The following is a 26,781-nucleotide window of genomic DNA, read 5'->3' as shown; positions in this document are numbered from 1 at the left end:
TCGCCCTTAACCCAATAGCGATAGCCTTAGAGGGCGAAGCCATATACGAAATATAACTGGGGTTACCTACTGTAACCCAGCTGGGTTACAGTACATGTACTCATAGAAGCTTCTATGAGTAATGGCGCAGCCCTCTAAGCGCTGGGCCCCACTGGCTCTACGAATAGCTGAAGAAAAGTTATATTGTATGGGAGCAGATTGCCGGGCCTCCTTCCTATTTATACCGGAAGGAGGCCCGAGGGTGGGGCCCACCTAGCGGGTGGGCGTGGACTACAAGTGTTTCAGTGCTGCGCGGGGGCGCAGGGGGATTACCCGATAGCGATAGCCTTAGAGGGCTGCACCATTACTCATCGAAGCTGGGTTACAATAGGTAACCTCAGTTCTATGTGTTGTTACGACCCTGGTCGTTATGTGTATTGTGTGTAGAGATTTTTCCCTCCTCCTGTGTCTGTCTGTGTGCAACACGTTCTCACTCGCATCCCGTCACATATTGACGGACGGTCAGGGCCCCTCGCCGTCACTCTATTACGTACAGGTACCCCTTGGAAGTCAGGCTTCTACGGGCAGGGCGTCCCATAGACCTTCATAGACCACGTGATCAACAACGATGGCCGACCTTCGTGTTATTCTCCGTGGAAAATGCCTATTTTAAGGTTCATTTGGCCATTAAAATGCGTTTTGATGTCATTTCATGCGAGTAATGAGTTTTTATTTCTGATTATTTGTGCAGTACATGTACATGATGTTTAGTTTGCTAGTTATGACGAAGATTACTTCATGAATGTGTACACATTCATGGTTGCTAAGGTGGTTGCTATGGACGCTGCAACAGTTCCCAGACCAGGGTGATCAACAACAATGGCCGACCTTCGTGTTATTCTCCGTGGAAAATGCCTATTTTAAGGTTCATTTGGCCATTAAAATGCGTTTTGATGTCATTTTATGCGAGTAATGCGTTTTTATTTCTGATTATTTGTGCAGTACATGTACATGATGTTTAGTTTGCTACTTATGACGAAGATTACTTCATGAATGTGTACACATTCATGGTTGCTAACGTTTTTTTGGTGGAAATGTGTTTATTTTTTCACAGCAGAGTCACCCTCTGTACTTGGACTTATTGGGAGAATCTAAAGGCAAGAACATCCCAAATATTCATGTAGGTCTTTATTGTAGACCTTTAATGTTGCCGTCTGTGAGGAAAATACATGGGGCTCAGAGCCTCAGGATACTGAAATCTGTATTTTTTAAATCTTTTTTTCCTTCTAATTTGTTATTCTTTTCAAAATAACACGCTGTTATTTACTCACCAATAACACACAATTATCCTTGCTTTTATTTATTGGTTTAATTCCATAATCTCGGTCTTTTTTGGCGTTCGTCAGGAACTGAATTTCAAAATAAAAATCACCGGAAACAGACGTAGGCATTTCGAGCGATTACCCAAGATCCTCAGCTATGGTTTAAACTCGCTGATTGGATGTTTTAGCCGCAATGCATGCTGGGATTTGGTGTTTATATTATATGAAATCCGGAAAACATTTGAAAAGAATAAAATAATACTTAATTCCGAGTGCTCTTGCTTTTCTCTTTGAAAGTCATCACATAACGGCATTGTAATACACGGCTCAGCTGAATTGTATATTACAGATCTGCCGTAGTTCTTTATGTATAGAGCCCTGATGAGAAGACCTTTGGAAAAACTGAAGAAATGCTGCCGAAACTGAATACTTGACGTGGATCATAAATATCAACAATTAAACAACATCTTCAATTTCTCTTCACACAATACGTCTCCTTGCAGTATCAACACTAATTCGGCTGACTTTTACATTTGATCGAATTCATAGATAGGTTATATTTACACCATAATGGTGCACAGCTAATATAAAAGGACTTGTAGTTTTTAAAGATATTACTGATTTGAATTGAATAGAATTTTGAATGTAAGAATGTAAATACTGAGTAAACTTATATAAAGTTATTGGGTTGAGCCAAGTAACCCAGGTGGATGCAATCAGGTAATTAGGACAGAGCCTCTGTTTTTAGATGGGGTTTGTGGCCATGCTGTAGGCCTGACGTTTAAAATAAATGATCAAATCTTATCTGTTAAGATGAACGTTTCATTTAAAGGTGGGGCAGGTAAGTTTGAGAAACCGGCTCGAGATACACTTTTTGTTATATTCCATGGAATGCTCTTAACATCCCGATAGCGATGAATATCTGAAGTGCTTTGACAAAAAATCCATACAAAAATGTCATCTGTGGAAGCCGTGGCGCTGTAAAAAGCACGACCAATCATCTGAGCCGGCCCGGCTAAAATAACTGGATGGCCTACCTGCCTGTCAGCCTTCCATCTGTGCACAAACTTATCTCGTGCCCTCATTGGTCATGTGCGCGTTCGTGTGTGTTGGAGGAGGGGCTCTGGAAGGAAGTGGCAGATTTTTTCAAATTCTAGCGCACTCGAGCTGGTTTCTCCAAAATTACCTACCCCACCTTTAAAAGGTTTTTATTTATTTGTTTAAGGAGGGACCCAAGAGCCAAGGGCAGGCCGAGCAGACCGCCTTCTCCCGCCGCAGGCAGGATCAAACTCTCGGTCCGGTGATGGGCTCCGTGTAACAAGTCCCCTCAGTCTGTGCGCCGCGCCGTGCCCACTCCCCGTTCTGCACCACCAGGGTGATGCTGCTGTCATCGCTCGCCTCTCCTCCGGTGGTGCCCTCGGCTCCCTACGCCGCCACACTGCCCAGCACACTGGAGATCACTATCCCGTCGGGGGTCGCCAGTCTCTGGCACTGCTATTTTGGGGGTCGCGGGCTGAAAAGTCTTATCATAATGGATAGTAGCACATGATATATATTGTACGACTTTGTAATTTTGTAATGTTTATCTATTCGCTCATAGCCTACTGTGCGTTTCACACAGACAATAAAAGTGAATTTTGAAATGACAAATAGGTTTATGTTTCAAGTTTATTTGCTTTAAAAACGTGTTTTTAAGTTGATATTTTGTTTGTTAAAAGATTAAATCTTTAAAAACATGCTGTTTGCCATTTTTAAAGTTTGATGGAAGAAATTAAATTATAGGTCACTGACGTGGAGCTTTAGGCCTGCAATGCTTTAACAAAAAATGTTGGTGTTGTTTCAGTTTTGAAGAGTGAATATGGACGTTAAATTCACAAATTAGTAAGAATAATATTAAACAAGAACAGGATCTTGAGCCATGTTTTTAAAGTAGAGAAACATTCAGAATGCATGACGATTCCTTCAAAGGTTTTGTAATAGACCCCTAGCACTCTTAATTTATAAAGTAATAATAATAAATGTGAATGATTGAGCTCATGAGTGGCCTGACTGGCCCTCCTGATTTGATCTAAAAAAAGTAAATGATGATCATTGTGAAGGGGTGTCCAACCCATATCAATAATACACCAAATTACAGGATAATGTGAGATTCAGAAATTTCAAAATCATGTCTTCATGTTATAGTAGGCCTACCTTACATGAACCTGTTTGAAACCTTAATGACACCATGATGTGATTATTTATATCTTAAAACCTGTAACAACTATATTTAGATGTTCATAAATATCTACATGTATGTATAAATACATGTGTAGCAGTTAGACAAACATTAATAGATGATCTCATTATTACCTATTGTAGGCTATATGTAGGTCTAGGCCTACCAAAAAATTAAAATAAAGTTTACTAAGCCTCTTTTTTGTTTGAATTTATTGGACAAAATGATTTGTGCTTAAAGTCATATACTGTTGTGTCTCAAACGGATAGACTATATTATTAATTTATTTGCCTAATAGTTGCTTAAAATGCTACAATAACATTTGCAATTCGTTTTTAATCTGCCATGTACGGTATCAATGTCTCTCAGTCACCGTAGTGTCGTGTCAGGTGGGCGTGTCGTGTAGGGGGCGTGTCGTGTACTTGCTGCGGCTGCAGCTAGACCAAATGGTTTAAATCATGGTTTAAATGCCCAGCATACATGTGCTACCAAGCAAGCCTCCTCGACATTGAGAAACGGCCACGGTGATGTGTGCGCGCGCGCGCGTGCGTGCTGAGGCCAAACACTGCTCCCAGCTCTAGGAATATTGAAATGACTCACTGATCTTTTTATGGAAAGTGGATAATGATCGCGCAGGAGGGATTCCCCCGAACTTGTTCCGCGTATTGCTGACAGGAATGACTCGCTGTGATTGACGGATGAACCATGGGGACGAAGATCAGCTTTTCTTCGTGCTGGCATAGTTTTTTAAAATGTTTTAAAAAGCCGAACCAATCTGATGCGGATTTAAAGCCTGGGGAAAAGGGTGTCACGGTTTTTGTAAATCCCGCTGCTGACAGTGAAGTAGATCCAGCCTTTCATTCTCAACGCACCTTACCACCGCTCCCAGCCGGGGACCTGTACATCGCCCAATATGACTACAACGGCCGCACCGAGGAGGACCTGAGCTTCCGCACCGGGGACACGTTGGAGGCTCTGGACAAAAGCGCTGGGGACTGGTGGTTTGCCAAAGCCCTCAACGGGGTCTCGGCTCCCAAAACGGGATACATCCCGGCGAACTATGTGGCCCCTGTGGAGAGTATCGATGCAGAACCGTGAGTCCACCATCTTCAGTTCCTGTTTCCATATTCATTTAGAGTTCTCCAACATAGCGCTCCCCCTCTCTTCAAGCCCAACCAGAGTTTCCCAGTTACCTTGTTATCTTCCAACAGAGGTGGAGATTACTCAAATCTAAAGTAAAAGTACTCAGATGTTGTACTTCAGTTAAAGTAGAAGTACTCGGAGTGTATGAATACTCCGTTAAAAGTAAACGTCCTGTATTCAAAATGTTACTCAAGTAAAAGTAGAAAAAGTATTATCATCAAAATATAGTTAAAGTAGTCATTGTGCAGATTGGTCCATTTCAGAATAATATATCTGATATGCTTTATAATGATTGATCATGAAAGTGTTCTCAAAGCTGGTGAAGGTGCAGCTAGTCTGAAGTACTTTGTAGACTGCAGGGTAGCTGGTGGATTTACTCCAGGTGGAAATAAAGTCTGATTCAACACTTGATTATATTTCACATCATTAATCATAATCTCAGGGTTCTTACAGTCATTACAAACCTGGAAAAGTCATGGAAATTTAAAATGCTAATTCCAGGCCCTGGAAAAGTTATGGAAAACAATATTTTTCCCAAAGTTTTGGAAAAGTAATGGAAATGTAACTAAAGTTGCGTGAAATATATTTTATCTAATCGCCGAAATAGTAATAATATAATGATGATAAATACTGTATTGTAATGAAACGTAAAATGGCATTTAACTGACGAGGTGTTTTGCTGAGAGATTTTATTTGCTTTAGCGTGTAGAAGCTAGTAAGTCTACTATTTGATTTGTTTCAGACCTTATTTTCCTGTTCTATGTTAAAATAAACCATTTTCAGTGGTGCCGCTGAGAAAGAGTAATGTTTTTGGTCATGGAAAATTAGGTAAAGGTCATGGAGAAGTCATTGAAAATCATTGGTGAAAAAGTGTATGAACCCTGAAATCTGTAAAGTAACTAAAGGTATTAAATAAATGTAGTGGAGTAAAGTACACCATTTAACTCTGATTTAGAGTGGGGTAGAAGTGCAAAGTAGTATTACATGGAAATACTCAAGTAAAATACAAGTACCTCAAAATTGAACCAGTACTTGAGTACATTTACTTAGTTACTTCCAATGCCTGTGTTCCAAGATTGTTAGGAAATCCTACTGACTGACAGAATATAGGTCTTCTAAGAGCCATAACTTTGTATTTTGATACAGATGTACAAGACGGATCAGTTTTATTTGTGTAGGTCTTTACTGCTGAATAATGCAACAAAGCAAAGGCTTGGCTTAAACTAGTCATTGATTACCTGTGAGCAGGAAATGTAGGCCTACAGGTTAATCATTTCCTGGCAGTAAGTCTGAAAACACATGCAACAATGCTTTGAAACACCTCGCTGATGTTGTGTTGTTTCAGAGCAATGACTTCATCTGTCCTACCAGAAACTTGTTTAGCAGCAGGATTATTTTTGGCTGCAGGTAGTCAGCTCTACGAAAGGCCTCGCTCAGATACAGTTCTGTGAATGCGAACATTTACACACATTGTGTTCACGAACACAACATCTCCTCTATTTCTGCGTGTAGCTGAATGGTTGGAAATAGTTTGTCACAAAGGTCCAACCCGTGTCTGTGACTCATTCTCAGCATGCTCAGCCTCTCAGTGAAACCTGTTTCTTCCTAGCTGTTTCTCCTGTTTTGTTCTCATGGACATGTTCCGCATCATTTGTGTCATAGTTAACCTCACAAAAAACCTGAGATACATGGAGGAGTTCCAATTTGATGTGGGTTGGTGCTTTACATTTAGCCTTTGATGAATGTAACATTGCACATTTCCTAATACATGTCCAAAATGTTTATATTCTGTTTTGGCTCACCTCTGATAAATTTGAGCTTCCAGTTATTTTCATATGTAGTCTGTAGAGAACCATCTGCCTGGCAACCTGGGCAAAGAAATAACTTGTGGGCCCCCTTGTTGACCCCCATATGTATGTCTGTCATGATGAACTAATTCAGGGTAGGGCTGCTCAATTATGGCAAAAATCATAATCTCGATTATTTGGGTCAATAATTGTCAGTGGCGAGCCGTGACTTTTCTACCTAGGCCCCCCTCTTCTTCTAGACCCCCCTCTTCCCTCGAAAAAAAAAAAAAGTTATTACGTCAGCCTATAGTATACTTCAGCGGAATATCAAAACAGCGGCCCGGGGTGCAAAACGCATCAATGACAGCGACCCTCTACCACACAAAACAACACCATTTATATAAACACCTATCATGACAGGGCACCCACAGCCAAGTAACAATTACAAATGAATGAAGTCAGCACGGCGGCCCACATTGAAAATGACTTAGGCCTACCTTTGATGATAAATCACTTAAACACAAAGTCCATCCTCCTGTCCTTTTGGATGAAGAACTTGATGGCGTCGTCATGCAGCTGATCCTTTGCTTTTAAAGCAATCGGCAATTCCTTCTCGATCGAAATTAAGGCCAAGTCTGACAGTCGGACTTGCCCAGTCGTGGACCTCGAGTAGCTTTTTATGCGCTTCAGCGCAGAGAAGGACCTCTCCACAGAGGCAGTGGACACAGGTATTGTCAGGATGATGCATGAGAGGGTGTACACCTGTTTCATGTTTTCACTCAGTCCTTTTTTGAGGAGAAACTGATGAATGTCGGCTGGGCTTTTCCCCAAAATGTCAGACATGCCGTATATCACAGCGAGTTCCGTGTGCAGTCGAGTCTGGTCGAAATATCCGCCATAGCTCTCCATCAAACTGTTCAAGGCAGCAGTTGGGAAATAGTTACAGTAATGCCCGAACTGTTGCGTGTCCAGAAGGGCCAGGAATTCCAGCTTTTTGTGGTCACTGAAGCGGTTGGAAGTCTGGGTTAGCAGGCTGTCAATTACGCTGCAGTGAAGCTCCCTGTACCGTGCACGAACGTCTCCTTGAGCTCCACGGCCGCCCGGAGGGCCAACCAAAGCCTGGGTTTCATCGTAGACGCTGTCAAAGTTCCCCTTCTCCTGTTCAATTTGTCGCTGTAGCTGATCCACTCTGGCCAGGCAGAACTGCATATCAAAACCTTTGTTCTGAAGTATTTCAAAAACAACATCCGAGTAGGAGAAGATAGCGTGGAAGGTTTTCAACCAAAAGCTGAAATCGAAGCTGGTAAGGAGGGTGATGTATCCATCAGAGCAATGAACAGTTTCCTCATCAAACTCTGAGTGATGGTCTACGATGTGCTCGAACACCTACGAGAGTAATGCTTAGTTTAGAAAAAACAACTTATAGACCTCCAGTAAACACTAAGATTAGCTTTTCATTTAATGTAATACTAGCATAGTTATTTACCTTCATGTTTTTATGAGTGGGTAGTTACCAACACTAAATCATTTCTTTATTATTGTTAATATTTCCATTACGTTCATTGTTATTATTATTATTATTATTATTATCTTACCTCTCTCAATTCCCTGGTCTTCTCTGTCACTGTGCACACCAAGCGAGAATGAAAGCACCAGCGAGTAGGAGCTGCCCGTGGAAGCCTATGCTGGCAAATATCATCCAGTAGCTTGGTGCGCTTTGCTGAGCGGCTGAAAAAGGTGGCCAAGCCAGAGAGGTGGGAGAAGAAGACCTTACACTCTTATCTTGGAAGCTCCCTTTGACAAGACGAGATGTAAGATGTGAGCATAGCAGTGAATGAAAAGGGCCTGTGGAATTGTTTCCTTAACTTTCGCTTGCACCCCATTCAATCCAGAGGCCATAACAGCTGCTCCATCGTAGCACTGCGCGACCACTTTGTCAATACAGCCACTCTCCCTCAGGAACTCCAGCAGCCGTGTAGCTATGGCCTCTGCTCGTTTGTCCTCTGTCACATCTTCGTACTTGAAGAAACGCTCTTTTATCCCATCGTCAGTGACATATCGAAGCACATATGACATCTGCGCCACATTGCTAATGTCTGTCGTTTCATCCAACATGACCGCGACAAAAGGTGCCTTCCTCAGCTCCTCTTTCATGCTATCCGTCATTACACTAGCGACAGCGCTGATCAGGTCATTCTGAATCCTTGAAGATGTGCCGGTAAAGACTGTTGATGTGGCGAGGTGTGTGTGTGCAGGTCGCTGTCATATTCTGCCACTAAATCCAGCAACTCTATGTAATTCCCCTTGTTTGATGAAGTTACACTCTCATCGTGACCTCGGAACAGCAACTCCTGCTTGCCCAAGTACACCACACAATTTGAGGCGTTTCAAAATTCCTCGGTTCCTCTTCACCTTTTCATTATGAGCGATGACACCCCGGCGTTGTTGCTCATCCAGCTGGAGCTCTATCCTGGTGTCCCCAAATGTTTTAAGCCGAATAGTAGCTCTGAGGTGACCTGAAGCATTCTGATGGCGATGTGCTGATTTGGATAAACTTCCTAAATCAGAATATCCATCTCTGGCCCATGACCCACTGTCCGCTCCAAAAAGCAAGCAATCCCAGCAGTACAGCTTCTGTTCCCTGGTTGATCCGGTCATCCAGTTGTATCTGGCGTAATTGCCGATATTAAAATGCCTCTCCAACCGTTTGGTTTTTTGAACCAAATTAAGCTGTGGTGTTGGTCGCCCTTTGGTAATTAACTCCAATTTATCCGTGTAACTCATTCTTGAAAAAGACTCTGTTAGTAGTTTCGCAACTATGTCATCACTATCACTAACGTGAGCCATCGTGAATGAACGTATGCTAATTCCGCCTAGCTTGACCCGTTGATATATCACATGCATAAACTTGGCAGCGCAGCGGGCGGAACGTGTCATAAAGTCCGCGATAATAAAGCCCTCCCATTTAGAGGGAAGATATGATTGGTCAATTGTACTGTCACTTGACATTACTCTCTCGTTGTTTTACTATAGCGGGCCCTCTGTGAATCGCATAGAGGGCCAGACGAGCTTTTTTCATGTAACCCTTCACATTCAAACAAACTGTGAACAGGCAGATTCGAAGGATTTCTTTCTTTGGAAATTTTATTTTAAATACGATTATATCAAGTTTTTTTTCGGTAAAACTAATGAAAAATATAACAAAAATAATATTTAAAAAATATATATTTAAAAAAATATATATATTTTTTAAATGTTTTTAAATATTATTTTTTAGAATATCCTAGGCCCTCACAGAGGGCCTAGAGCAGTGGCGTTGCGCAATATTTCGGGGCTCCCCCGCAGGTCGGACCATGGGGACCCGCCCCCTCCCCTAAATCAATAATAGAGTGACATGGGATAGACATCGTGGCCACTTTTTTTAAATGTTTATTTTTTCAGGCATCTTTTGTAAACAGTAGGCCTATAGGTCAGTAGGAACTTTCTGTATAATATACATCTGATTTAAACAGTAAAGTCAGTAGGAACTGTATAATAATATACATATGATTTAAACATCTTTGACAAATACAAACAAGTGGCTGTGTAACATGAAGGTATATTGTAGAACGTTATAGCCTATCATCATTGGAGTTCACACAACGGAACGGTTCACATATATATAACATTCTGTATAAAAGAAAAGTAGCCTACAAATAAAACACATCCTATAGGCTACATAGAGGATGCAATCAGGAGCTGCTTTGTAGGCCTATTATTTTATACGAGCGCGTCTCCTGGCATTCTTCTGCGCAAAGTCCTGTATAACAGTCTTTAAATCTATACTGCGCGCGCGTCGGCTCTCAATACTAAGGACTGCTAACCCAGACAGTCTCTCTTGCGACATTGTGCTCCTCAAATATGTCTTTATTAATTTAAGTTTTGAGAAAGATCTCTCAGCACCGGCAACAGTCACGGGTATAGTTAAAAACAATTTCAGTGCTGTGGCAACATCGGGGATACTTGGCAAAATGGACTGATTTTCAATGAGCAGGGTTTGTGCAAGGTCTTTGATTGTTCCACACTCAATTGTCTTTATAGTAGGCCTAAGAGCATTACGGAGGGACAGGATCTGGAAAGGAAACTCGGCTGACAGGTCGTCTTTATACTGGCCTGATAAAGCACTTGCGGACTCAGACAGATCCTTGTCTGTTGTGCGCAAAAGTTCGCGGGGAAGCAGAAAAGAAAATCGCTGTGCAACTTCGCTCATTCCAACAAATCGATTTTTGAGTTGGGCAACGACAATATTGATATTTGCGTAAAATACCGCCACTCTAAAATGCTCCCCTGGGTCTTGGAGCCGCTGGTCCTCGCAAAGCTCTGAAAAGTGCCTCTTTGTGCGCCTTGCGCGTCTGTCTTTGAAGAGACTGTGGACACCCCATGAGGATGCCAGGTCGCTTTTAAGCCATCAAACTCTCCTCGGAGTTGGGCAAGTGTATCGGTTGCGTTACCAAGCATTGCTGTCGCCTGTAAGAGGTCCACCTCTTTGCGCTGGAGAGCTTGGGACACAATGTTGACTGTTTTAAGGACCTTGCCCTTTACTACAGTCATTACAACAAACTCAAAGCTCTCCATGGCCTTTTTCAAGCCAGTCGCCTCGGCACGTTCCTCGCTTTTTTTGGAGAGCAAGTCTATCTTAGTTGGCGCTTGCATAATGTCAGCATAACGGAACCGCAATGATTGGACGGCGTCTTGTCTTGATGCCCATCGTGTCGGGCATAGTCTCTTCAGTGTAGGCTGGCCAGCCTTGGGCACTGAGAGGTGTGTTTCCAAAAGCTCCCATCGTTTGATGCTTCCACTAAAGAATACATATAGCCTTTCAACAGTGTCGTAGAAGTCTTTTATCTCAGGTATATTTTGGCATGCGTCATTGAGTACAAGGTTTAAATTGTGCGCAGCACAATGAATGTACACTGCGTTGGGCTCATGCATTTTTGTACACAGGAGTAGACGCTACTCATATTGCTAGCCCCGTCATATCCTTGTCCGCGGCACTTCCCAAGTAGTATCCCCTTTCTCTCCATCGATTCGAGAATTTCTCTCTCTAGACCTGCAGCAGTTTGGTCTGTGACTGCATGGAAGCCCAAAAAACTTTAGTTTATTTTCACCTCTGTAGGGTTTCCATTTTCATCATTTGCTATAGTAACATATCTGAACACTTGACTCAGTTGGTCTACTTTTGAAATGTCCTGGGTAGTATCCATTATAAACGAATAGCATTCTGTATGTCTGTAATGATTGTGTCCTGCACTTTTTTCGATAGCAATGAAATTATTTCGGTTTGAGGACTTGCAGGTAGTGCACCATCTTTTTGCTTTCAATAAGCCTTTGCAGAACTGGATCATAACGCGCCATAAGTTCTATGGTAGATAAGAAATTACCATTATCTATATCACCTATTTTCTCTCTGTGACCCCGGAAAGCAGAGTTGCGAGAGGCCAGTGTTAGTGTAACATCAGTTATTCTGGTTAGGACCTCGGTCCAAAACCCCACCTCTCTCTTAAACTCAGATGTTATTTGCGCGTCAATGGTCAGCATAGCCGCGGGAAGTCATTTTGCTCAGGGGGTGCTGCCAAAAGTGGGGAGGGAGCCGCTTAAAAAAATAAATAAAAGGCAGTGCCGGCCCGGGCCCGGCTGTCAGTGATACGAGCCGCATAAATTGTTTGTTAAAGGCGAGACACGGCAGGCAAAAACATCATTTTTCATGCACTGGTCCATTTTGAGATGTTGTGCTATTTTGATTCCATAATATGTTTTCTTTCAGGCTTTTGGAAGGAAAACATACAAAATACACATTTAAGTGTTCATTTTACTATAGTTTGTCTATTTGCATCTGTATATTTCTCCTAAATTCACCAAAAGTTAGCATTCTAACGTAACATAAAGTACCGCCACCGCTGTTTGCACAATGTCATCGTTGGGAAAGCTTCGTCTCTCCTGCACAATCTCATCGGATCCAAATATGGTCATTTTGCTTTGTATCAGCAACCAATCGTGAAAGTACAAAAGGGTCTTAAACCAAGAAACGAAATCTCATTGGCTGGTGTCAACTTCTGACAACGTGATTCGTTCAGATGCGTCACGTGATGTGCTAAAACACTTCCTGGTTTGCTTTCCGCTAGAAATTGAAATCTCAAAATGGCAAAAGAACGGCGAAAAAAACGTTCACAGAGAAGACGACAACAATTGTCACTTGCACTAAGCACGATTATACAAATGACCCCGAACATGAAATACCTTCACGGAGTGCGTCGATGCGCAAGCTGTCATCCAAAGAACAGGAGGGTTTAGCTAGCGCCTCACTGCATTCTTTAAAGGTCGTTTTCTCAAAATTAGTTTTTTCTCCTACTCTGAGTCCGAAATGTCCACTTCAGTTGCACTTACATACAACACACCTTCCAGTTATATTCCTATCAATATTATAAAGGCTTTTACAGAAGGGTTTGTTCATATATCATTCATAGCCTGAATTATATAAGATTTTATACCTAGAAACATGGAGAAAATTGATATTTTAGGGCTGTTGACAGTATTTTCTGATTTATGGAGTGATAAAAAGAGATATCCAAAATCCCTTCTGTAAAAGCCTTAGATACTAATATGACTACAAAATGAAACCTGGCTTTATCCAAAGTTCAGATTTCGGTTCCTGAAATGTGTTAAAATATGCGCACATTTAATGAGATAATGGCTCATTTGCATATTCAGATAACTTGTAATATAAGAAACAATTGCCTTATTGTAGGTAATTACCCTATTCACCTGGGGTGTCTCGCCTTAACTAGACTTAATAAACCATTATAGACCTACAACAGCTGCACATGCCAACTATGGGTCTTACAAACCTACATAACATTACAAATAGTCAGAAAATATTATTTACAATATTAATAAAACTATGAATTCAATTTTAACTGATTGACAAGGCAAACACTGCACAGCGGCAGCAGCATTAAAGGAAAAATATCGTCTTACGTGTTGGGGCTTCACAAAACTCCAAATGTAGCCTGGGGTGGCACTAATGAAGACCCTCATTAGAGCAGATACATCCATTGTCCAACATGTTACTATGGACATGCATCAAAGTCAGATGTGTCAGTCTCTTCTGTGTCATATTACTCTAGTTGTAGAGGTGGTGGGCTGAGGAGTAGCTGGTGGTCCACTATTTTTATTGGGTTGTTTGTTGGATAAAAAAATCCTTTTTTGCGCCATTCTAGAAAGTTGTCACTCTGCAGTGTGTGTGTGTCGCGTCAATTACTACTCTCCCACGACCTACGACCTAGATGACTCGGATTTTATTTGGAAAATAAATTCAAGCCACCTGATATATACTATGACTATTATATGCTACTGTATACAGCTCATTTTTTAATAACTATTTTATGTAGTTTAATCATTTTTATTTAGGTGGTCACTCAGTTTTTCAAATGTACACCACTCGCCAACAGGGGGTGCTGCAGCACCCCAGCACCCCTACTTCCCGCGGCTATGATGGTCAGATTATTTTTCCACGTATCATACACGGCACATGCTGCCAAATGAGAGCGAGAGAATTCGTGTTCCTTAATCTTTTTAGAGAGACCCTGCCAATCATTTATTCCTATTCTCCACGCTTGGCAGACGGTCTGTCACCGAACAGCCAGCACTGCTCACAGTACACCCGGTCTATAGATGGCGAGTAACATAGCCACTTGCGCGGAATTCTACATCCAATTTTGGATGTTTTGTTATAGAACTCTTTTGAAAGACACCTTCCCTTCCCATCCCTTTTGAATGGCCCTTCAGGCTTGCATGGCCCGTCAGAATGTACCGTTTAACATCATCGTCTTCTAAATCTACAGGGAATTTCCCCCTATCAGTAGGGTATTCACTATTCAGTCACAGAGTTGTCGCTGGCCAACGTGTCCCTGGGGTGGGTGGGAGCTGCTGTCACTGTCGGGGCACGGCTAGCTGGCTGGGCAACCTTGGCTATGTCTGAACTGGCCTCGGAGGGGGCACAGCTGACTTCTTGCTGACCTGCAAAAAGGAACGTATTATATTCCAATTCCAATGTAACCTGTAGCATACTGACTCGTACTGTTTATGGCGATTTGCGAATAAAACTTTCTATTATTCGAACCTGTCTCGAAGCGTGAGGCACGACTAGCTGGCTCGGCTGTAACGGGGCTGCTGGGCTGTCTGCCTGGACTCGGAGCTGACAGCCGGGGGCCGGGGGGGGTTGCTAGCGGTCTATCTGCAGTAACGTTAGAGTCTACGTCTACCTTTGATGCCTGCCGGAACAATGACGTTATTTTAGGTAGTTTTGCCCTCTCCTGTTCGGCTTTCGCTCTCATTTTGCTTTTCTGAGCACCGCTTGGGTAGTGGCGCTTCATTTTTCATGTTTACCGGCGACGCAACTAATGAACGTTATTTATATGAGCAATGCTTCCCGCTTTGTTTTGAACGCTGCCCAGCCTGCCAATGAACATTAGTTATCAGCCGGCTATCCCTATCGCAGGTGAGCAAATAATTATAATGATACACTGTTGTACTACTACAGGCAGCGTACACATGACGTAGCAACATAGCAGGGAGGGGGGGGCCCCGCCCTCTGCGCCCTGTTCCCGCGTTACGAAATCTAAGAGGATAGCCTACAGTGGGGGCGGGGCCCCCTAAGCTCCGGGCCTCCGCTACGCCACTGGCCTAGAGGGCCCTGACGGCTCGCCACTGATAATTGTAATTGCGATTATTAAATGTGATTATTCATTGACTTTGAAAACATCCATTTATTGTACTTTAAAACAAATACAAATAATAATTGGAACTTTTTAACTGTTGAATTATACGTTCAGGGTAATCAACTGAAAAACCAATATAAAATAAATTGTACATTTAAATAAATACCAATACACATGTTGCATTGCACTGTCACAACCTGACAACTCCTTAACATATAGCCAACATGTTGGTAAAACATATTCAACACATTCCACTCAGTTAAACATTAAAGGCTGGCCGCCGTCATGGTCCAGAAGTAACAGGAAATAAATGTTGAACTACAATTTAAGACCAAATAACAATTCTTTGCTAGAAACTATGGCTGCTCGATTATGGCAAAAATCATAATCTCGATTATTTGGGTCAATAATTGATATAACCATTATTAAAAACGATTATCCATTTACTTTGAAAACATCCATTTATTGGAGAAAATGTTTTTGAACAGTATGTTTTTAACAGTTGATTACCCTGAACTTTAAGTATAAATTAACTGAAAAACCAATAAAAAAAAAAAAAAGATTAATAATACAAAAATAATCGTTATATTTCGATTACGTTGTTTTCGTAATCGTTGCAAGCCATAATCGTAATTGCGATTTAAAATACGATTAATTGAGCAGGGTTAAGTATAATTTTAGATCAATTCTATGTTCTTATTCCATAAAATCATGAAAATACTACAATTATTGGTTAGACTTCTACAGCCTGGCTGGGACTCCTGCTTGTGGTGAATGTGGATTAAACGCATTGCCCCCCCATGCAGCTGTGTGGCTCAGAGATGAGCCTTTCAAAGAGTGGTGCAGTGATGATGTATTGTTGTAGAACGACCCAGAAATTGGCATTGCATTTTTGAGTGGGGGAAGGAGACGGTGTTATACAGTGTTTTAGTGCTTAGACAGTTCACGGTTTGCAATCAATACAAGTATTGATAATGCAGTTTACAGCCTTTACATTTGACAAGTTCTGCTTCCTCATACATTGTGATTGCAGATGGTATTTTCCCGACACCAAGCGGCTGGATGCAGAGAAGATGCTGCTGGCAGAGGGGAACCAGCAAGGAGCCTTCCTCATCAGGAACTGTGAGAGTCAGAGAGGCGAGCGCTCCCTCTCAGGTGAGAGAAGACTGGGCCTACCCTACTGGTCTCTAAAACAATGTGAACAAATACATATATCTCCAAATGGATTTCCAGGAAGTGAAGTCACTTATAGATAATAACTTAAATGATTTTCCTTTAAAACAATTAAGGAGATTTTAAAAGCCATATGATAAACCCTCTATCAATGAACTGCTACACTATCAGAATAATTATCAACGCATCATAACTTGGGAAGCTGTTTGCTGTAGTAATGTCTCTCACATTCTTAAAGCAAACTGACTTCATTATAATCGCACTATTGTACCATTCTGCTGTGTGCGTACTTCTCTGCCACAAAACACACATTTTCAAATACGCTATTGTTAAGATCTCTTATCATCAATTGACTTGATTAGTGGTTTCAGGGTCATGAAGTGGAATACATCGAGGCCTGTGCTCCCATAAAGCAGGCTGATAACTTTATCTCCCTCTTTTCTAATCTGTGTTCTCACTCCGGCCTTGCTCTTTCCATTATGACTGAATTCTTTCCATGTTCATTAATTACAGCCAGTTGATGACCTCATCAGCCCCGGGTTATTTCACAGAGTGTGTGGGAATACGGTGAAAATGCATTTAACCCATCTTTATTTTACTTATTTAATAGCAAGGCATCCAAGCAACAAATGGTTTTAAATATATTTAATAAATAGTATTGTGTGAACCTCAGAGAACCCCAGTTAATCTAGGAAAGGCTGAATAAAATAATATGAATGAATAGTTATTGTTCTATTACAATTTTTTAAAGATGTTGATCATTAGAATATATTGTTCATGCTTATTTCTTTAGGCAGCAATACATTGACAAAGAAAAACACACTTTTGTAATGTTTGCATTCTAATTCAAGGTTATGAAGAGTCCCTTTTTTCTTCTCCTGCTGATGTTCAGGTGTATATCAGTATGTAGTGTCTGTACTTTAAAGAGTCCTCTCCTGCTGATGTTCAGGTGTATATCAGTATGTACATGTAGTGTCTGTACTTTAAAGAGTCCTCTCCTGCTGATGTTCAGGTGTATATCGGTATGTAGTGTCTGTACTTTAAAGAGTCCTCTCCTGCTGATGTTCAGGGGTATATCAGTATGTACATGTAGTGTCTGTACTTTAAAGAGTCCTCTCCTGCTGATGTTCAGGTGTATATCGGTATGTAGTGTCTCTACTTTAAAGAGTCCCCTCCTGCTGATGTTCAGGTGTATATCAGTATGTAGTGTCTCTACTTTAAAGAGTCCCCTCCTGCTGATGTTCAGGTGTATATCAGTATGTAGTGTCTCTACTTTAAAGAGTCCTCTCCTGCTGATGTTCAGGTGTGTATCAGTATGTAGTGTCTCTACTTTAAAGAGTCCTCTCCTGCTGATGTTCAGGTGTATATCAGTATGTAGTGTCTCTACTTTAAAGAGTCCTCTCCTGCTGATGTTCAGGTGTATATCAGTATGTAGTGTCTCTACTTTAAAGAGTCCTCTCCTGCTGATGTTCAGGTGTATATCAGTATGTAGTGTCTCTACTTTAAAGAGTCCTCTCCTGCTGATGTTCAGGTGTATATCAGTATGTAGTGTCTCTACTTTAAAGAGTCCTCTCCTGCTGATGTTCAGGTGTATATCAGTATGTAGTGTCTCTACTTTAAAGAGTCCTCTCCTGCTGATGTTCAGGTGTATATCAGTATGTAGTGTCTCTACTTTAAAGAGTCCTCTCCTGCTGATGTTCAGGTGTATATCAGTATGTAGTTTCTCTACTTTAAAGAGTCCTCTCCTGCTGATGTGCAGGTGTATATCAGTATGTCTGTGGTGTCTGTACTTTAAAGAGTCCTCTCCTGCTGATGTTCAGGTGTATATCAGTATGTAGTGTCTCTACTTTAAAGAGTCCTCTCCTGCTGATGTTCAGGTGTATATCAGTATGTAGTGTCTCTACTTTAAAGAGTCCTCTCCTGCTGATGTTCAGGTGTATATCAGAATGTAGTGTCTCTACTTTAAAGAGTCCTCTCCTGCTGATGTTCAGGTGTATATCAGTATGTAGTGTCTCTACTTTAAAGAGTCCTCTCCTGCTGATGTCCAGGTGTATATCAGTATGTACATGTAGTGTCTGTACTTTAAAGAGTCCTCTCCTGCTGATGTTCAGGTGTATATCAGTATGTAGTGTATCTACTTTAAAGAGTCCTCCCCTGCTGATGTGCAGGTGTATATCAGTATGTAGTGTCTCTACTTTAAAGAGTCCTCTCCTGCTGATGTTCAGGTGTATATCAGTATGTAGTGTCTCTACTTTAAAGAGTCCTCCCCTGCTGATGTTCAGGTGTATATCAGTATGTAGTGTCTCTACTTTAAAGAGTCCTCTCCTGCTGATGTCCAGGTGTATATCAGTATGTACATGTAGTGTCTGTACTTTAAAGAGTCCTCTCCTGCTGATGTTCAGGTGTATATCAGTATGTAGTGTATCTACTTTAAAGAGTCCTCCCCTGCTGATGTTCAGGTGTATATCAGTATGTAGTGTATCTACTTTAAAGAGTCCTCCCCTGCTGATGTTCAGGTGTATATCAGTATGTAGTGTCTCTACTTTAAAGAGTCCTCTCCTGCTGATGTGCAGGTGTATATCAGTATGTCTGTGGTGTCTGTACTTTAAAGAGTCCTCTCCTGCTGATGTTCAGGTGTATATCAGTATGTAGTGTCTCTACTTTAAAGAGTCCTCTCCTGCTGATGTTCAGGTGTATATCAGTATGTAGTGTCTCTACTTTAAAGAGTCCTCTCCTGCTGATGTTCAGGTGTATATCAGAATGTAGTGTCTCTACTTTAAAGAGTCCTCTCCTGCTGATGTCCAGGTGTATATCAGTATGTAGTGTCTCTACTTTAAAGAGTCCTCTCCTGCTGATGTTCAGGTGTATATCAGTATGTAGTGTCTCTACGTTAAAGAGTCCTCTCCTGCTGATGTTCAGGTGTATATCAGTATGTAGTGTCTCTACTTTAAAGAGTCCTCTCCTGCTGATGTCCAGGTGTATATCAGTATGTACATGTAGTGTCTGTACTTTAAAGAGTCCTCTCCTGCTGATGTTCAGGTGTATATCAGTATGTAGTGTATCTACTTTAAAGAGTCCTCCCCTGCTGATGTTCAGGTGTATATCAGTATGTAGTGTCTCTACTTTAAAGAGTCCTCTCCTGCTGATGTTCAGGTGTATATCAGTATGTAGTGTCTCTACTTTAAAGAGTCCTCTCCTGCTGATGTTCAGGTGTATATCAGTATGTAGTGTCTCTACTTTAAAGAGTCCTCTCCTGCTGATGTTCAGGTGTATATCAGTATGTAGTGTCTCTACTTTAAAGAGTCCTCTCCTGCTGATGTTCAGGTGTATATCAGTATGTAGTGTCTCTACTTTAAAGAGTCCTCTCCTGCTGATGTGCAGGTGTATATCAGTATGTAGTGTCTCTACTTTAAAGAGTCCTCTCCTGCTGATGTTCAGGTGTATATCAGTATGTAGTGTCTCTACTTTAAAGAGTCCTCTCCTGCTGATGTTCAGGTGTATATCAGTATGTGGTGTCTCTACTTTAAAGAGTCCTCTCCTGCTGAATATCAGTATGTAGTGTCTCTACTTTAAAGAGTCCTCTCCTGCTGGTGTTCAGGTGTATATCAGTATGTAGTGTCTCTACTGGGACATGTCTCCATGCTTTAATGTTCAAAAAGCTCTTGTTCTCATACTGCCTGTGCTGCAGCACCTGTTTTCACCCTCTGTCTGAAACCAGAGCCCACTCCACACTGATTGGTTAGCTGGCGTCCATTTTAGGCTTTTCAGGCAGGGGAGCAGTGTGTGGTAGAGAAACTCCCTCTGGAGGGAACGTTGGGATTGTAGCCGTTACAGACCATTTACATGCACACAAAGCTATAGCACACAGTACAGGAGAGTGAACGCCCCCACACATGCGTGGGCTTCGTTTGATAAAGACTTGAAGCCTCCTGTCAGAGGAAACCTTACCTCACAATTCCTGCTCTTGTGTAAACTCTGATGTTGGCTTGTGTTTCAGTGCTGGACTGTGGGAAGGTGAAGCATTACAAACTGAAAAAACTGGACAATGGTCACGTGTTTGTGTCCAGGGCCCGGTCCTTCCTTACTGTCCAGGAGCTGGTGGCTCATTACTCCCAGGAGGCCGATGGCCTCTGCGTGCGTCTGGGGGAGCCTTGCAGAAAGGTAAACGCATCCTCTCAAATCCTGTCATCCCTTGTTTTCTTCCTAAAGTTCACGTTTGAATACAGCATGAAGTCATGGGCATGTGAGTAGACTCTTCCTGTGTGTGCAGATGGAGGCTCCACAGACTCACGGCCTGTCCTACAACACCGTGGACCAATGGGAGATTGATCGCAACTCCATCAAGCTGCTAAGGAAGCTTGGCGCCGGACAGTTTGGAGAAGTGTTCGAAGGCCTGTGGAACGAGACCACAGCAGTCGCAGTGAAGACCCTCAAACCTGGTACACTAATGCCTCCACTCTGACTGGAGGGGTCGAACCAGAGACATGCTCGTGTTAAGGACGGGGAAACAAGTTGATTTGATCCGTCTAATAGAGATGGGATACATGAAATAATATCTCACTAACTGTTGTTTCTCGTCTGTAGTTAAGATTATGCATCAAATGCATCACACGTCCTGTTTTGTGAAGACAAACATAATCTCCCATAATATCCATCCTTGCTTTAAGATTCACTTGATGTTTCACACTAGATGTTTCACACTTGATCTTTCACACTTGATGTTTCACACTTGATCTTTCACACTTGATGTTTCACACTTGATGTTTCACACTTCCACACGAGCTTCATGAAATCAGGCCAGTCATCTCTGTAGTCCTGCAGACAGTCAGACGCTAAAGCAAGACATGAGCTCCGTGATGGTGCTCCAAGAATCTGTGTAAGAATGAGTGTACACACTGTATCACACACAGTGTACACACAGTGTACACACTGTATCACACACACTGTATCACACACAGTGTACACACACAGTGTATCACACACAGTGTACACACACACTGTATCACACACAGTGCGACGAGGAGCAATGTAACCGACACTGCCACACCCTGTACCACCATCACAGGAACCATGGACTCGGAGGACTTCCTGAGAGAGGCTCAGATCATGAAGAGGCTGAGGCATGCCAAGCTGATCCAGCTGTACGCTGTGTGCACCCTGGAGCAGCCCATCTACATCATCACTGAGCTGATGAAGAACGGCAGCCTGCTGGACTACCTCCAAGGTAACACACCTCATGTTATCTCCCCATGACTTTATGAGCTGCTGCTGCTCTATGACCACATCAAAGTCCACTGCTAGCTTGCAAGTGTCAGGGCGATGAGCAGAGATTTATCACAGATCAACACAACTATTACGATCCTCCAGTGCACAAATGAACACGTGTTCGCCATATTCAGCATCATGTTCTCTATTAGTCTCAGCCAGACGATCCAGCTGCCTTCATCATCGAAATCCATTCCAGGTTCTGGCTCCGTCCACTTTCCCATTGAGTTCGTCTTAAACTTGAGTTTTATTAATATGTGTATGGTTTTATTATTTGTCTTAGTTGAATGTAAGGGAATAGTTGTGCAGAAGAAACCCTGATGTCTCCCAGCAGTCCACTTGCTCTGACGCTCAGAACACGCATTAGGCCCGCATGTGTAACTCTAAATGCCCGTATAGAAAAGACCATTTTGAAATAGCTGCTCGCAGGCTTGTTCGTTCACACTTTTCATGCTTTCACAAACGTACAAGTTCAACCTCTAAATGCATGCCTTCCAGGGTGAAACTGTGGCTGCTAGTGTAGAGAAACCTTATGTTTGTTTCTGTATATATTAAATGTAGCAGACAGGAGGAATGTATATTATGTGAAGTGAATGCATGTCCTGGATGACCTTTACCTGAGGGCAGCCGTAACATGCTCACATGATGGCTCCTCAGTGTGGCATAGAGCCAGGGAGACCACATGTCTGAGCTCAGCCGAGGGGCATACTGCCCAGTGGGGTGTGAGATGTCGTTTCACATCGACCACAAGTCACCATACACCCTACTGCTGTAACCTCTCATGGCCAAGACGTGTTCACAAGGTCCTGCTCACTACATTTAAGTAGAGAGAATAATAAGAGTAATCATTCAGCCGTAATTTAGATTTGTCAAAGTTCCCTGCTTCCATCTAGCATTGGAAACATTTCTGTTTACCACCATATCATGCAAATGTGTTATTTTACATCTTAATAACATCTCCAGATTAGATATATAGAACATATACTTACTTCTATCACCATTGTCTTTATGCCATGACGGTATCTTTAGACCTTTAGCATGCTAAGACTGCACTGATTATTCCTCTGTCCTGCTTGCAGAGGATAAGGGCGCCATGCTGCGTGTCTCTGACCAGATAGAGATGGCTGCCCAGGTGGCGTCAGGCATGGCGTATCTGGAGCTTCAGAACTACATCCACAGAGACCTGGCAGCGAGGAACGTGCTGGTGGGAGAGAACAACATCTGCAAGGTGGCTGACTTTGGCCTCGCCAGGGTGTTCATGGTGGGTATGACATTTAAAGTGCTGTAGTATACTGTATGTCATAGTTACAAACTAAAATACAACAGTATACACAGCCTGAAATAAGTACTTGACCCTGTTTACTGCCTGAACAACAGACCACAGGTTGTGTGAACATCCAGACATCAGTGTAGGCTGGTGGTGTTGTGAATGAACATATCTTTACAATGAAGCTGACTGACGGACAGTTACAAACTATAATGTCTTGTTTTTAGAAAGAGAATGAAAATGTGTATGAAGCCAAAGAAGGAACTAAATTCCCTGTGAAGTGGACCGCTCCGGAAGCCATGCACGACAACAAGTTCAGCATTAAATCAGATGTCTGGTCCTTTGGAATCCTGCTGTATGAGATCATGACGTTTGGACAGATGCCGTATCCCGGTGAGACTCATCTTGCTGGTCATAAATCATTCTCTGAGATTTAGAAAAAATAGAAAACATTGTATTCAGAATTCTATGATTTTAAGTAACTTTCCAAAGGTCTCAAAACCCTTCAGGTCAACGGACTATAGAAGAGAATCGTCTGCGAGATAAGTACCATTGTCCTTGTGTTTTTCTGCAGCCATGACCAACTACCAGGTGGTTCAGAGGGTTCCCCAGGGCTACAGGATGCCATGCCCCCCCAACTGCCCCAAAGTCATGTATGACATAATGATGGACTGCTGGAAGCAGGAAGAGCCGGACCGGCCCACATTCGAGACGCTGCAGTGGAAGCTGGAGGACTTCTTCGACATGGACGTGACCTCGTACGACGATGCTGCCCGGTACTAGCACTCTGAGCCGGCTGTGAGACGCTGGAAGACACAAATAAACTATTCTTTCTGCACTGAAAATACATCACAATCACCTGAATCCAAGCATGAACAATTTCACGGATTGAAGTGTAATTAAAATGTCCACTCGGTCAAGTGAAGGATGTTTGATCTGCATGTGATAGAACACTGAGTGGTCTGGATGCAGCAGTTGGTGAGGACACATGTCTTTGTTAGACAACTCCATGCACTTTCAGACAGGCTGCTGTAACTAAAGCTCAGAGACAGAGAGCTGCTGTCCGTCCTCCTCCTCCAACCGGTTCTTCCTGCTGAAAGGAATGTGTGCAATACATTCTTTCCTTTGCCAAGCGACCTGCCATACGTCACGAGTCACTTCTGACACGCTCCGTCAGGTCCAGAGTGGCAGGTGCCCTCAACTGCACCCATTCCTAAATGCATAGCTACAAGTGATTTAAGGTTGTTTAAAGGAAGGAGACTGTCGTTGGTCCCAGCTAAAGGGGCCCAGTTAATGAAAGATAAGACTCTAATCTACTACTTCAGTCTTAAGGCCACGCCTTGATTATATGATGAAATAGTTTCACTTAAGCCTTTGTCCCCTGTAAGACAGGTACAAGAGTTAAAATGAGGAATGGATGTGGTCCAGTTTCTCCCGAGCCCTGAAGGAGGAATGGACAAACCCAAATGACCTTCTATTCATTTACAACATTATATTACATTTTTAACTAATAAATAGAGCTGCACTGTCATCTAGAATGAATTATAAACAACATATTATTAAGCCTGGTCATAACTCTTCTTCAGCCTCCACGTCCAGTCTTAACCCTCTTTTAGCTTCGTGTTGGTCTCCACCAACTCCTGGGAAATGGAAATGAAATCTTTAAAAATACTCCATGGTTTGAAACGGCTTCCTGCTGCATCTGGAACTGTTGATAGCTAGGAGAGACTTACTAATGCATATTCTTAATGCATAAACGGTGTGTTAAAGTTGTTTAATGTAATTTGTGTGCAAAATAGGAGTAATTTGACAGCACAGATGATTATTATGAGTGCACACAGATGTTACTTATTGCTCCTTTAATACCTGCTGGCCCTTTTTTCTAGGCCCCCACATCTCCCAGCCTGCCCCTGGACTAATGACTCAATGACTGAACTAAGCGACACTGTGTGCCCGATCGTTAGAAATGATTTGTGTCGGATCTGCGTCCACATTCAGTGCGAGTGGTGGATGATTTCATGCTCTGATGATTCTGTATGATGTTTTTAGTTTCATGAACAACATATTTTAATATGACATCATATACATGCCATTGTTTATATAATCCTGTATTTTACATTATTAAATGATTTTTATTTACTATAATCTTTGTTTGATTGGTTGCTGAACTACTCTAAGCTGGTTTTGAATGAGATCCATGAGAAGACAATTTCCATGTACAGGAGAGGGAAGACTTCAAAAGGAATATTAGCACCCCTTTAAGTCTGTAGAAATCAATGTCTATTCTGCTGACCCGAATGTTTTCCCCGGGCGCCGTTCAAAATGGCAGCACACTGCTCCAAACACTAGGATGGGTCAAATACAGAGAAACCATTTCCCCACGGGGATTAATAAAAGTCTTTAAAAAAAAAAAAAAAAAAAATTCCTGAAAAATATGTAATCACTGTTGGTTTGAGTGGCCAAAGTCCCTTCCTGTGCACGTCCTGTTCTTGCATGCAGTGTCAAATACCACCTTTCCTGAGTTTTGCCCCTTTCTTTGTAATGTTGGGGACATTTATTACACCGTTTTAAAATTATTATAAGCTTCAATTGGTTTATTGAAAAATATGCCTTCATGTAATTTGTGTTTTTTTTCACAGGGGGCGCTGACACTCTGAGACATTTAGTGTGTGCACTCAAATCTCTCTCTGGCATCTCTATCAGGGAGCAGTGGCCCTTCTGACCTGCTCATCAGTAACTATCAGCTGACATGCATGTGTTGTACATTACATTATTTAGTCTGCTATTTCTGATAATACTAAGAGAGATGTGTTGTCATTTCAATATATAAGTTTATAAACTCGGAAAGACTGAAGTGACCATTTTTGTTTTTATTTAGCCTCAATATTCTTGAGATATTTTCCATACCACAACAATGTTTAGTGGGTATGCTCTACTCCTGGAATCCATCAGGAAGTTCGAACACAGTAAGAATCAGCGCGATTAGATACATGGACAATGGAGAGACAATGCTACTGTTCTGAGATCCTCCCCGCGAGAGAGCAGCATGGCCTGGCACCAGAGGGAAGAGCTTTAGGAGGAGGACATGATGAGGCTTCAGTGCTTCTGTCTGTACACATCAGAGATGTTCACAAGTCTTTTTTTGCAAGTCCAAGTCAAGTCTCAAGTCTTTGGTCACGAGTCCAAGTCAAGTCTCAAGTCTTTGTGGGGTGAGACTTGATCAAGTCTCAAGTCTTTGGTCACGAGTCCAAGTCAAGTCTCAAGTCTCTAACAAAATAAAAGTCTCATGTCTCTTCTGGTTGTAATAAGCCTTCTATTGTCTGCTGCTATCCAGTCTGTTAAGAATACTGCACAGCTATATCTAATACATTCAAAGCATTTACTGTGTTATTATCACTCATATCTATTAGCTTTATCTATCACTTTAAACAGGCTATTGCAATGCAATATGAGGAAAACATCACACTTTAGCTAAATGCAAACAACTTATAAGCAAAACACTTCAGAATCAGAAATCAGTATCACAAATACTTTATTAATCCCCCGCAGGGAAACTGTTAAAAGTACTTAAAAGCGGGTAATGATTAACGTTACCGACCTTTTTTATGTCATGTCAAGAGTTGGATGTCAACGCCACTCAACTCAAACAAGTGTGACAAGCAATTCACTAATCTTTTCAAATATTCAGTTACAAAGCTAGCAGCAAGCTAAGTTAGCATTACACAGCTGATGCTGAGCTAAACATGTTCGCTAACCGTCCATATGCGTTAATGTGACTGACCTCTCCGGGTGAGTTTTCAAGTGCCTGATGAAATTCGACGTTGTTGCTCCAGCATCCTTGATTTTGATATTGCAGACTTTGCAGTGTGCG

General features: G+C 42.0%; 1 protein-coding gene across 1 annotated transcript; it reads left to right on the top strand.

Moving 5' to 3' along the window:
* The first annotated feature begins 3,994 nt into the window (after nucleotides 1-3,994).
* frk (fyn-related Src family tyrosine kinase) lies at nucleotides 3,995-25,289 on the top strand. Its single transcript, XM_034076369.2, has 8 exons — nucleotides 3,995-4,613; nucleotides 16,239-16,360; nucleotides 20,376-20,539; nucleotides 20,649-20,817; nucleotides 21,444-21,602; nucleotides 22,723-22,904; nucleotides 23,138-23,303; nucleotides 23,485-25,289. The coding sequence occupies exons 1-8, from the start codon at nucleotides 4,225-4,227 to the stop codon at nucleotides 23,691-23,693; spliced, it is 1,560 nt and encodes a 519-aa protein (XP_033932260.1). The 5' UTR covers nucleotides 3,995-4,224; the 3' UTR covers nucleotides 23,694-25,289.
* Nucleotides 25,290-26,781: the final 1,492 nt, after the last annotated feature.

This window comes from Pseudochaenichthys georgianus, chromosome 24 (assembly GCF_902827115.2).
Source record: "Pseudochaenichthys georgianus chromosome 24, fPseGeo1.2, whole genome shotgun sequence".
Taxonomy (NCBI): domain Eukaryota; kingdom Metazoa; phylum Chordata; class Actinopteri; order Perciformes; family Channichthyidae; genus Pseudochaenichthys; species Pseudochaenichthys georgianus.
This window is presented reverse-complemented; position numbering and strand designations above follow the sequence as displayed.